Source organism: Typopeltis vanoorti, chromosome 16 (genome assembly GCF_054136105.1).
Source record: "Typopeltis vanoorti isolate ZY-2024b chromosome 16, IOZ_Tvanoo_1.0, whole genome shotgun sequence".
NCBI lineage: Eukaryota > Metazoa > Arthropoda > Arachnida > Uropygi > Thelyphonidae > Typopeltis > Typopeltis vanoorti.
The window spans coordinates 38,327,630-38,342,062 of NC_143564.1; the positions used below are offsets into that span (position 1 = coordinate 38,327,630).

At 36.4% G+C, this 14,433-nt stretch overlaps 1 protein-coding gene across 1 annotated transcript in view; it reads right to left on the reverse strand.

The window, feature by feature from the left end:
• tweek (transmembrane protein KIAA1109 homolog tweek) overlaps positions 1-14,433 on the reverse strand; it is a 1,221,702-nt gene that overhangs the window by 787,641 nt on the left and 419,628 nt on the right. Inside the window, 1 exon segment of the mRNA XM_090406645.1 lies at positions 1,013-1,215. Within this exon segment, the coding sequence (XP_090262771.1) occupies positions 1,013-1,215 (203 nt within the window).

The window sequence follows — 14,433 nt, forward strand, 5'->3', positions numbered from 1 at the left end:
GGCCCTTCCCTTAATGCATAACATTAGACATATTCGCAAGGAGATGTGTTTTGCATTATGGGAGATACTGAGATAGGAGTGTTGGTAGCTTGCTCCACCTTTACAAGGAGTCGCCCTCGTGTTGTACTACCTTACCCCAGTCCTGATGATACTTTCAGGCGCAAACTTTGTTTGCTCACACTTGGATAAAGGATTAAACTAAATTTATTATATTATAGTTTAACCAAGTGAAAAAACTCAACAACCAGTTTATAAAATTTACTGCTCACATGAACGATTTTTGCCAAATAAATGTAACTAATTGACAACTTTGAAAAAAAATGGGAATAACCTTGTATTAAGGCATTAAAAGTATGTCCAGATGATGCGCAGAAAATACTGAGGAAATGTGTTATCTTCTTGCATGTATTGAGGCTTAAGTGCTGTGAAGAATTCATGTTAGAGGTTTTTGGCCTTGCAGACCATGTTTTGGATACATCCCACAGAACTGGAAAAAAACTACCATGCTCCACCATAGTAAATTCAAAAAAGAAAGACTATTCTTTGAATCTGCATCTGCACTCAGGAATCAACCTAATTTAAACAAATATGGTTGCATTAAACTTTCCAAAATTTGGGAAACTTTAATTATCAGAGATCCCTCTTTACATCCCAGGCCACCTACAAATGCCCATAGAGGGCGCACCACCTAGATAGGACTTTAGTTTCACTTTATATTGTATTTGTGTTGTTACAAAAAGTTTTTGTAATCCCCGAAGATGTCTCTGTGACAGAGATGAAATATTGGAAGTATTAAAATTAGTTTTAATCCTTTCTCAGTGCTGTTAATATTCCATTAAACCTCTAACATGTTATCTTCTTGGTTGATACCTTAATATACTAAAAGGATTGGGATATGATTAGTTTTATTACTTGCTTTCCTTAAAATTTTCTACTACTGCCAGATAGTCTGAGTGCACGCGCGTGCGCGCACACACACACACACACACACAACAAATGGAATTACAATTACTTTTAGCCAAGCCATTCAAGTGATCTTTTGCTGTAGCTGGTGTATGTGTCTTTCCCAGATTTTGTCCAAGAGAGGCACCCGCTCCATCTGTAGTATCCACATCAACTTGATGCTCTTTTAATGGCTCATATTTTCCATTGCCTTTATAACCTTCTGATACATCTGGAGATTTGGGCTCAGCAGGAACTGCAGCAGGCACACACCTTTTTATAAAAGTAATAACTGTTAAGTAATTGAAAAGATTTGCAACTGAAATTTAAAAACTGAAAATCAAAACTTGAAAACAATAAAACAGAGTGATAAAAATACCCACTACTCATTAAACAAAGATGTCACTAATATAATATCTAGGAAAAGTTTCTTGATAGCTTTTTTGATAATTTGATAACAACTGGCTATCTGGTCTTGTTGAGTGAGTGAATAGAATATTTGCTTCCCAAACTATAAGCAGAAAGTTTGAAAGGAAAAATTACCCTAATAAATATTTTTAAGTGATAGACAATATTCATCACTTGACATAAGACTACTACCATGTTTATTGATGGCCTGAAGTGGTGAAAAGTGCTTTATTTGGTCTCTTCAGCAATGTTTCATGATTACCAAACGCTTAACCTACCCATGGTACAAAAAATTTCAGCATTTGTTTTCACCGAAGTTTCTCTTCAGTAGACAGACTAATTGGGACAATTGAATTAACTCAACAGCAGAGATTATCTTTCTTTAGTTACAATAAAAACTTTTCTCCGTGTTTCAATAGCACCTCAACATTTGAGACAGTTTGGATGATTAGGTGACAAGTTGTCACTAATCATTCAAAGTAATGTGTTCAGAGTAATGGATTGAAATAACCTGACAGCCATACACAAAATGCAGTCAAGTCACAACATAAACAAATCAATGTTTGAATACACTTGAATAAAATGCATATTAAGGAAAAGAAAATAAAGCCTCTCTGGTTGAATCAATCAGGGTTTTCTTCAAGGCTTGCCACTGAATCTCCAAGGTTTGGTTCCTGTTCTCAAACTCGAATTTTTTCTTCAATAATCTTTGTGTATGTTAGTCTATAGTTCACATCTGAGAGCTGTTCAACTTTTATTCGCTTTAAAACTTTCTTACATGTTATTCTTTTCAATATGAAATTCAATTTTATCCTGCTCAAGACTAAATAGTGATCGCTTCCAATTTCAAATCCTCTGTACACTCTGGTGTCCTGCACCAGGAAGAAAACATCACTATCAACAATAACATAGTCAATGAGACTTTTCTTATTCCTTGCCTCTTCTCTCCATGTGAATTTGTACACACTTTTATGTTGAAACATGGTGTTAGTAATAACCAGTCCATGTCCTGAGCAGAAATCCAACAGGTATTTGCCATTATTATTAGCTTTGCTCTTTTCTCCAAATTTTTCCAAAATATTTTTGTATGTCTGACAATCATTTCCTACTCTGCTGTTTAGATCCCCAACAAGGACCAACTTTTCATTTTTCATTGTGTCAGTTGCTTTCTCTAAAGCATCAAAAAATTCCTCCACTTCTACCTTAGTACAACCTTCTGTGGGACCCATAGGCATAAATAAGTCTCACTGTCCAGTTCCCCATTCTGATATTTGCCCACATCACTCTATTTGAGACTGTCTGCATTTAAGAAGATTAGATTCGTATTTTGTGTTGAATACTATGGCTACTCCTTTTCCTTGATTGTCATTGCCTGAATATAACATTTTGTATTTATTGCTCAGAAAGATCTCACCAGTTTTTGTCTTTTTTGTTTCCGTCACCTGTATTATGTCAAGCTGGTACTTATCTAATTCGTCATCTAGCTCCATTTCTTTGCCATTCAGGCTTCTTATGTTGATAGTACTGATCTTTAACTCTGATGATGTTGAATTGCAGTGTGTTTTCAGATTTGTTCCAGTAGCTGACTTTTCACTGTTCGCCCTGGTTCCCTGGCAAAAACAACGGGGGGGGGGGGACTTGTTTAACCGCGCGACGCCCCAGCAGGCATGAAATATTGTCATGTTGTACCATCATTTTGTATTTTGGTTTAAGCCAATAAGAATACAATTTGGTTGGCTAAATCCCAAATTCCCAGCCCATCCTAGTTCTTTCAGTATCCAGGTAGATACCCAACAGGGTGCACCACGAGAAGGTGAGGATTGGACATTAGGCCAGAAGCTCTGGTCGGTTCTCCGTATTCCTTTAAAGGCTATGTGGTGGTCTCCTCTCAGTTATACAGCTTTGACCCTTAAGCACCCGTGTCTCATATATTGCACTTCTAAAATTTGACCATCTGTTTTCAATTTCACCTGTGTTGCTAAGTATATTGTTGTCTGTTTTATATCTGACATGATCTAATTTTTTCCTAATTTCTGAGTTAAACACCATTATGTTGTTAAGTATATTCAGAGCTGTCAAGTCTTTCGGTATGATTGTTTTTAGAAATGTTTTTTAGTTTAATCTTCAAAGTAGACACAACAGGGTTATGGTCTGAACCTATATCAGCACCTGGGTATGTTTTAATGTTGGTTATATTATTTTGTACCTATTATCTATCATTATAAAATCTATTTGATTTCTTATAGAGTTATCTTGGTTTGTCCAAGGATATAGTCTACACTTTGGATGTTGAAAGAAAATATTTGTTATGTGTAGGTTGTTTTGAATGCAGAACTGCATCAATCTCTCACCTCTTTCAATTCTTTTGCCCAATCCAAATTTTCCAACAACTGGATTTTCTTCCTCTTCTCCAACCTCTGCATTCATGTCACCCATCACTATAAGTATCTCAATTGATTTTACATATTCTATAGATTTTGTACGTTATTATAAAAATCTTCTATTGATATTTCTTCATCATTATAAGTCATCATAGGGAAGTAAACATGGATAATTATGATGTTAAAAGGCTTTGTGGCTAATTTAATGAGTATCATTCTTTCATTTATGGGCCACAGTCCCATTACCGATTTAAAGATGCCTTTCTTATTCACGAAACCCACTCCATATTCATGCTTCTCTCCGCCAGAATATACAAATGTAAAGCCATCTTTTTCTAGTTTTCCCATGTTAGGCCATCTTGTTTCACTAATTCCCATCACAACAACTTTAAGCCTTTTCATTTCCTGTAGGAAGGTTGTCAAAATTCCCTAGTTTATATAATGTTCTCACATTCCAAATTCCAATTTTCAAGACTCTTGTTTTCAAATGAGGAATATCGCCGACCTACCTTTTGGATTTAAGTTAACATCATTATGAAATGTATCTGCAGTGGCATTTTACTCATAGTTTCAGTGTCTTCTTCCCTGTAACTATTTACAGCTGAGGACGTTGCGAAGGTTCCAACTTCCAAAGCACAGCTTGCAAGATATTTCCATTTCTCCATGGTCGACTACAGAATAGCAACGTGGTGAGGCCCCGATCTCTTCCACATCTGCAATAGTCAGCTAACTTGGCTAAAACTGCCAGTCGTGGATCTATATTCAATTTCTTCTGCTTGCCAGTTGTTTCACATTGCTGTTGATATATGAATTCTTCTGCCAATGATGAAACAGATGTTATTGCAGTCTCATCTTTTGATAAGATCTACCTGACTGTATGTGCCTCAGTCAGATAAAAATTGCATTCCTTTCTTGAGAGAACCACGATTAATATATACAAATGTGTAAGATAGCTGTGACCAATGTGTAGTCTTGCAAAAACAATTTCTTCTTGTGTTTGCTTACACTTGGATAAAGGATGAAACAAAGAACACAATTTCTTAGCATCTTTAATTTATAGTATAACCAAGTGAAAAAAAAACTTTCAACATCTCTAATCCAGAGAATTTTAGTAATAAAATGTGACACCTTTTGACTGCTTGTATATGGAAATATGACTTCTGCATCATTTCAAGTTTGGAATCACTTCTTTGGCCCCAAAGATCCACTGATCTTTTCAACCAGACCATCTGTTCAAACTGGAATAATGTTACCTGGAACTAGGATATGTGGTTAATATTCAAACAGGCAGTAAAGCAGAATATGATGGAATGGGGAAAGGAACAGGCTTTCGTCAAAAGAAAAAAGTTGAAAGAACTGTATAGAGATAAAGCTGGTTCGTAACAAACCAACATAATAGTATAGATTGGAAGTTTTTTTCACTTGGTTATACTACAAATTAAAGATACCAATAAATTATATACTTGGTTTAATCCTTTATCCAAGTGTAAGCAAACAAAGTTTGCACCTGAAGTATTTTCAGGACTGGGGCAACTCGTATAAGGAAGCTAGGACTTCACATCACTTGCCTTAGTATCCCATAATGCAAAGCACATCTTCTTGTGGACATGTATAATGCTATACAGTAGGGAACAGGCTTTCCCAAAAAGAAAAAAGCTGAAAGAACTGTATAAAGATAGAGAGAAGCTGATTCGTAACAAACCAACATAATGGTATAGACTGGAAGTTTCGATCTTTACTGAGGTCTCTTCAGTGGGAACCAGGCCAGAGGTGATACTAAGGATGAAGTAATGCAAATCATATTTTCATATAAGAGATCTCAATAAAGGTCGAAACCGGTCTGGGGTAGTGACCCTTCCCATAATGCATAGCATTATACATGTCTGCAAGGAGATGTGCTTTGCATTATGGGATACTAAGGCAAGTGATGTGAAGTCCTAGCTTCCTTATACAAGTTGCCCTAAGTCCTGAAAATACGTCAGGTGCAAACTTTGCTTACACTTGGATAAAGGATTAAACCAAGTATATAATTTCTTGGTATCTGTAATTTATAATGGTATAGAATGTAGCAACATCATTAGAAACATTAACATAGAGATAGAAGTGGAAAGACAGAAACAAGTAGAAGAAAGAAATTTTAAGATAAGAATATAGCAGCACTTAGCAGACAGTCCTTCACCAGAATTATTCAATAGACAATTCACTAAATTCCACGAAGAAAGGACTATCACTCAAATCTGCTACGATGGCAAAGACATCCTTTACTCCTTTCAAACACACTACAAAAATCCGTTTGAAGACAGTAGTAATGTGGGAAATTATAACTCTTGGAATATTAATGGCTTTCCTGTACATATCCAAGATGAGCCTGACAGACCCGTTGCAGCATCTGGAGTTACCACAGCCTATAAAGAATGCCAGACAAGAAAATCCCCAGGACCTAATATAGAATATATTAAGGCAATTGATGTGATGTAAACAAGCACAAGTAGCCTAGTTATGAGGATACTTCATGTGCCAACTTTTGCTCACCCTTGGGTACAGGATTAAAACAATAATATAATATTTTGTGTGTTAAAAATTTACTTCATAACCAAGCAAAAAACTTTCTACAACTACCTCTGATCCAAAGTATTTTAAAAATATGGTTACACCATCTTACTACTTGTATATGGAAAATAGATGATTTCTACATTGATTTAATCTCATTATCTTCTTGGGTCTAACTACGAGTGCAGAGATCTCAGTAAAGGTCAGACAAGAAAATCCCCAGGACCTGATAGTCTAAGGATAGAACTTTCCTGTGAGGCCTGGAATTTTATTCTTCCCATTCTAGTTGTAGTTAATTCTTTTCTCTCATCAAGACATATACCAAGGAAAATAAGGTATGAGCATATTGTGGTGATGTAGTGAGCACTTTGAAGGATAATGATTCCATACACATCTTTTTTCTGATCAGTGGATAAACTACTAATGCAGACAAGACAAAATTAAAAAATTATGGAAAGTGGGATCTTGGAGGCATTCCTTTTGGACTAACCCCAAAGAGGGAGAGAACCTCTCATTATACTTGGAAATCCCTTTGCCACTTATCCAATATTACCAGTCCAAGAACTTATATACGAGGACATTGAAACTTTAGAAGACTGAAAAATAGGGCCACTTTCCTTTTCTTCTAAAGCCATAGCACTCAAAACCATAATCTTTCCTACTCAGTTGTACATAATAAATATTACAGACATCAGAGAAGCTGAAGAAAAGCAATTATACAGTAAGCTTGTGCAATTTTTTTGGTCAAGCCAGTAGCAAGAAGTTAAAAAGGAATTTCTTCAACTATCAAAGAAGCATGGAGGATTTGGGCTTCCGGTCTTAAACTCCTGCTATTTAAGCAATACAGCTTCAAAAATCCATAAAATATTGTAGACTAATCCCACATGTGCAGACCTTCTCCTGTACTACCTGGGATTTCATCTTCCCCTGTTTAGAGCAAACAATTATAAAGATCCAAAAGCTGAGATTGGTCCTGAATACTACAAAATTCTGTGTAAACTCTAAGATTTGCTACATTCTGGCACTGACATTCTTTTCATTAAAAAAAGCAAAATTTGGTATAAAGAAATCTTTAATTTCTTTTTCTGCGAACTTCCACAATTGGGTACTGATAACAATTCTTTGTTTCATAACCTCCTGTTAGGGTACCAAGGATACCCTAACAGGGGGGATCTTGCTTGGAGAATTGCATATGGCCACCTTCCAGTCAATACCATCAAATCAAGGTACTTTAACGTTGGAAATCCAATCTGTTACCAATTGGAAACAGTAGAACATGCATTCTACAGCTACCCTCCTGCCCTACATATTTGGAACAGATTAATGTGTTGGGCATTCCATTACTTACAAGAGAACAGGTTATTTATTTATTTTTTGGCAGTACCCATCACCTGTCAGCAATGTCAGATAAGGCTAACCTTCTGAGTATCGGTCATCTTTGTGCTTTAGTTTCAATCGGTCTTTTGGGTGTTCATCTACACAAGATTGGCTATAGCCAAAGACTATCAGTTTTATGATGATATAAAAGAGATGAGGCCTTTCTCTCTCTCTCTCATACTATCTATCTGTCTTTTCCTTCTCCTCATACTATCAGGCTCTCTTGCATCTCAATACTAACTACTTTAGGCCTATGATGAGCAGCTCTTTACTTTATCACATCAATAAAGGTCGAAACGAATCTAGGTAGTGGCCCTTCCCATAATGTTATGCATTATGGGAAGGGCCACTATATACTTGTCCATAAGGATATGTGCTTTGCATTATGGGATACGAAGGCAACTGATGTAAAGTCATTAGCCTCTATATACAAGTAGCTGTGAAGTTACTTCACACACAAACTTTCTTTGCTTACACTAGGATAAAGGATCACACCAAGAATATAATTACTTGCCATCATTAATTTATTCTTCTCTTCTGTTCCTACATTGACTATACAGCCAGTACTTAACTTCAGGCTTGATTTCATGTAATTTTCAGAACTTCTTGCCATGAAGATTGCTATCAAATAATTAGATATGCTCTTATAAACTGATGCAGTCTATATAAGGGACTGACAAGCAATAAGGGGAAAGAGTATGAACTGACATAACATCTACATTTGCAGTTTTATTTCTCATTTTCAACTTGAATGAACATAAAAAATAACTGTCTTCATTACGTACAAGGGTTTTAGAATCTCATAAAGCATTGGATGTGGATAATGGATGTGGATTATATGTAGGAGAGGAATTGGCCTGTAAAAATTTCACACAATCAGTATAAATGATACATTTTTTGAAGTTTTTTATTTATGTATTCATTTATTTTTTTAATACAGTGTAAACTGAAAGGCATGCAGCTCAGCTATATAATTACCAAATTCAAAGGGGATCTAATTAGATACAATGCAGACATGAAACAGAACCGCATAAACAAAGGTCTTCGGTCTTAAAATTATCAGTATAGATGGGTAAGTTAGCCAGCCTGGTTGGCCGAGATGGTTAGCGTATCTACTCTCCAACCAACAGGTTGAAGATTCAAATCCCACCACAAGCATAGATTTTTGTGATTGTCTTTAAGTAGAAGATGAATTTCATTGCCTTGTGTATAAGACCACACCACAATCCAGCTTACTGAAGTCCTGAAGTAGCTTGAAAAGTTTCATGTTTGTCTCTTGAGCAGGTTTTCCAGCATAAGTAAAAAAATAAATGAGATCAGCAAAAAATATATAAATACAAAGAAAAAAACCTCAATCCATCTGAAGTATGAATGTGGCATAGGCTTACAAAAAAATCTTCCATGGGTAGAGCTCTAAAAAATCCGAAGTCCTGTTCTATGCAAATTAAGCAACTGCAGGTAGATGAATGATGGAGTATGGGAATTCTTAGCTGGTACAGTGAGATATTACATGATTGAGTGCAAACCAATCAAGGAATAACAGTCTGATGTGCTTAATACTCAGTTTCCAACATAGAGGAAAAACTGCTAATCCATGAAGGCTGTTTTTAAAAGAGGCTTTATACTTGGAACTTATAACCAAGTTTTAATTGAACAAATACACGAGAAAAGGCAAAGCAAGGAAAATCAATCTGCAATCCCATTTAGTAGTGGATACAAAGCAAAGGATAAAAAAAAAAAAAAAAAAAAAAGACAAATACATGCAAGGAATGTAATCTTTGCATTAAAAATGAGAACTCAGCTTCTGCTGCTACTGGGATAATAGTTTATACTATCCTTACCTCTAGATCTGGGGGGAAGAGCATGTTTTCAGCATAAGGTACAGAGAGAGAGAGAGACTTTTTATTGCCAAAAACTTGGGTCCATTACTAATAGTTCATGAATATACACATTCATATGATTGTTGAAATTACATTTCAAAAAGCCTTATCTTACAGGAATGACAGAAAATTGTACGGTCACGAACATAGCCTACTATGGGAGAAAGCTGTTCAGTGATTAAGGAGTTATTTGACTGCACAGGTGTTACAGATAAGAAAGAGGCTTACGAAAACAACTTCTTCTTTGAAAAATGGCCAAGATAATGTATTACCTACTTGGACATGAATATTCAGCTGGAGAAAATAAATTTAATAAAAACAGGAAGGTGAACTCTGAGACCTAGATTACCTTTTAATATGCCAACACCCCAGTTTGTGTCATGACCTTTTTTCGACGTTAAAGAACACTGAAACCAGATGTTCTAAATGGATAAAATGGCCAAATTTTGAATGGCATCCAGGAAAGCTAAATTGTATGTTAGAGATGCTTTCTAAATCCCAGAGAGCAACAGCATTTATCATTTTCTCAAATATATTACAAATGTCAGAGTTGTTTGTTTGGGATGAATCATTTCCTTGTTTTGAGGCAGCAATAAAAATGGATTTATGCCAAAAATCTGGAAACTCATCCTTAGTAATAGTTCTGTTGTATAAGAAGAGAAGGAGATCCACTGAAAATGGGGCAAGCCATTTTATCATCTCATAATGAATGTCATCAGGCCCAGCCCCACTGTTATGTAGACAAATGGAATGTTCTGTGTTATCCTTCATTTTCCAGATCTTATCCCACATAACTTTAGCAGTGGTTGTATAACTGATAGAAGATGTAAACTCAATCCACATTTGTTTTTGATTCTGAAGTCTAACATAAAATGTGGCTTTGGCCTGAGCATGTTTAAAGTGGTACAGTATCTGGGAAATATACCTAATGCTCTGTGTCAATATTTTTTCGCTACTCTGCATTTCACTATGAATTTGGATAGAATGGAAATCTAAATTATGTTTTTGGAACTGCAGATGTTGCCACCTGAACAAATACAATCTGCAACATACATTATTACTATTACTAAGAGAGACCACCAGGGAGTCAGTAACTCATCAAGGGAGGCCACATACTACATGCACCAGAAATCATACTTGTTCTTGAATTCATTCATACTGCTTGCACACACAACATCCAATAGCAATCCATTCCAATCATGCACCACTCTATGAGAGAAAAATCTAGATCTCATCTCACCTTCTTCTTAGCAGCATCATTCTCAGCTCCTAAGGATGCACTCTTCTCCTTTCCTCACCCTCCATAAAATAAAAAAATGTAATCAACTGAAATTCTGTATCTCTTTCAGAAGACTGTAAGTCTCACTCAATCACATCACTCCTTTTTGCTAGTGATTGCAGTCTACAAATTCTCAATCTGCCTTCATAATCAGTATTCCACAATCCTAATATCATTTTATCACCCTCCTGTGCACTCTCGCAACTATATCAGAATTACAATGGAAACTAGACCTGCACACAATATTCCAAGTGAGGTCTTATCAAGGCTTTGTAAAGAGACAAAATAACATCCTTATCATTATTATTAGATGATACCTCCAAGGAGTCCAAAGACTCATTGAGGGAGGGCACCTACTCTACAACATTCTGTCTCCACCACTTAATTCACCAACTAGATTGAACTGCAACTACCATCATTATCATCTATACCAATGCCATCTACTGCCCACTACTAGTATTTTTTGTCTGTAAATTGGGTGTGTTCTCAAGGCTGATCAGTCTGTATGCAGGATGAAAATCCTGCTACCTCCATATGAGATCGGCTAACTCACCTTCAACTGAAAAAAACCATATAAAGATTCCTCTTGTCATGACAATAATTGAACTTATGCCTTTTCCAATCGAAAGGTGCAATGTACCGCTATTCTTCTAATTGTGCTACGGACGCACTTAAATAACAACTCCAGGTGGCAGAACAAAAACTATTTTTTGTACTGCCACCTCTAGTATTTCTCTTTCAAGCCTTTCCAGCTACCCCTTTGTTTCCACAACTATCGATAATAGATAATATCTATTAACACTCCAAGATCCTTAGCCTGATCAGTTTCTTCTACATAATCCCACCAATATAATATGACATTGGTTATCTAATCATGCCAAAGTGCATGACTTTACATTTACTAACATTGAACTGATATCCATTTTCCCATGCCCACAATTCCAGCATATTCAAATCATTCTGCAAGTATTCCATATCAGCCACATTCCTGATTACCCTCCTATCTTTGCATCATCAGCAAATAGCTGTCTGTCACCTGTGAAATCCTTCCTAATGTCATTAATGTGCAGACTGAATAACAGTGAACCAAGTGAAACAAGGACCAAGTGAATAACAGTGGACCAGTGTATCACAAGGACCAAGTACTGATCCTTGTGATACACTGCTGGTTACCTTAAATTTTGCAGACACATCCCTCATACACCACTTTTTGATATCTGTCAGTCAGATATCCTCATATACACACTAATATTTATAATCTAAACCTATATTCTCCAATTTATTCAACAGTCTTCCATGCTGTATTCTGTCAAAAGCCTTAGCAAAATCCAAAAGTATCAGGTTGTATCCATTCCCCTTGTCTAGTTCAATGGTAATTTTTCCAAAATCTTCCCCACCACTCCTGAGACACTGATTGATCGAGAGTTGGATACATTGGTCTTTGCACCATCCTTGCGCAATAGGATTACAACACATTTTTTCCACTCCTGCAGAATCTTCCCTGGTCTGATACTCAAATTATATAGCCTGGTTAAAGGAATAGCCATTTCACCCTCTTTTAGCACTACTGTTGATATCCCATTGGTCCCTATTGTTGAATTTTTATTCAGTTTGTTGCAACAGCTCTAATACCTACTCCTCATACATCTGAGTTTTTTCATCCAGTGAAGAGGTAGCAGTGAGCTCAATGTTGCATACATCAGGTTGACATCTTTTAGTAAAATGGACACTCATAAGTTGAACAGCCTCTTCTGCATCTGTTACCCTCACACCATCTGCATTCAGAAGAGTTATTCTTTACTCATTCTTTCTTTTACTTGCAGCTATGGATAGAATCCTTTGGACGTATATTTAGCTTGCAGAGCCAATTTCTTTTCATATTCAGACTTAGTTTTCCACACAACAGTTGTGACTCTTCTGGCCTGCTGCTCATAATTTTATAACAGACATCATCTTTATGCATATAGTATTCCTTTAACATTATCCTTTTCTTACAAATCTGTTGCTTGAAAGATTACACATTCATTTCACTCCTATCCTATTTAATCTTGTAAGCTTTTCTGAATGGAATTTTCATAAACTTTCCCACTTCCCAAGTGAGTACCACATGATCACTGTCACCAACCAATCGGAGGCAGAATAATTACATCTTCAACTGAAACACCCTCTGACACTATAATCAAATCTAACACTGTTTGGCCTCGAGTTCTTTCAATTATGCTGCTTGAGGAAGTTGTCATGCAACAGCTCAATACGAGGGTTGTGTGAAAAGTTTGGTAAATTTCCAATAGATGGCAACACAATTCGTTCATTCATACCAGTGTCGGCACGTCTTCTTTTTCATGACCCGCAAAATTTTAGCCACATGTGATGCGTAGTTCTCGTTTGGCAAACATTTAAAATGACGTGTTTGCATTTTTCATAAAAATGGAGAAAAACAAGTTTCATGCAGCGATAAAACACTTTTATTTGAAGAAGTGAATGGCCACTCAGATCAAAGCAGAGTTAGATGCAATTCATGGAGATTCTGCACCAGCATTAAAGACTATTTATTTTTTGATAAATGAGTTTAAATGTGGTCGTAAGTCCACCGAAGATGAAGAACACTCTGGACACCCGACTGAGATCACTATGAAGGAAATGACTGACAAAATCCATGGTATCATTATGGAAGACCACCAAGTGAAAGTGTGTGAGATTGTAGGCATCTCAACTGAACGGGTGTATAATATCCTGCAGGGAAAATTGCACATGAAAATCTATGTGCACGATGGGTGCCGTGATTGTTATCTGTCGATCAAAAATGCATCCGAAAAGACATTTCAACACAGTGTTTGCAGATGTTTAATCGCAATTTGCGGGATTTTTTTGTGCCGATTCGTGACTGTAAATGAAACATGGATCCACCACTACACAATTGAGTCCAAGCAGCAGTCAAAAGACTGAGCAATGACTGGTGAAAGAGCACCGAAAAAAAGCGAAGACTCAGCTGGGAAGGTGATGACAACTCTTTTTTTGGGATTCCCAAGGAATTATCATGATAGGCTATTTGGAAAAGGGTACGACAATAACAAGAGGTTATTATGTGTCATTGTTGGACCGTTTAAAAGAAGAACTGAAGAAAAAACAGCCGAGATCGGTGCACAAAAAAGTGCTCTTCATCAAGACAATCCACCGTCCAACACATCGGCCATTGCAATGGTAAAATTGCACGAATTGACGTTCAAATTGGTTCCACATCCACCGTATTCTCTGGACTTGGCCCCGTGTGACTTCTTGTTCCCAAACTTAAAAATTTGGCTCTGTGGGAAAACATTTTTGAAAGAGGATGTCATCAAGGCTGTCAATGACTATTTTGCACAATTTGACAAATCCTACTTTTTAGATTGGATGAAAAATTGGAAACTTGCTGGACCAAATGTGTAGACCTCGATGGAGACTAAGTTGAGAAATAAAGGTGATTTTTTCCCAAAAAAAGTGTTCAACTTATTTTTTTACCCAATTTTTCAAGAAACCCTCGTAAATCTAGTTTTGTTCTTCTCATGAGATTTTACTACAACGCGATCAATGTTTAGATAATTAAAGTCCCCAATGAAGATTATTGTTTTCGGGTCCG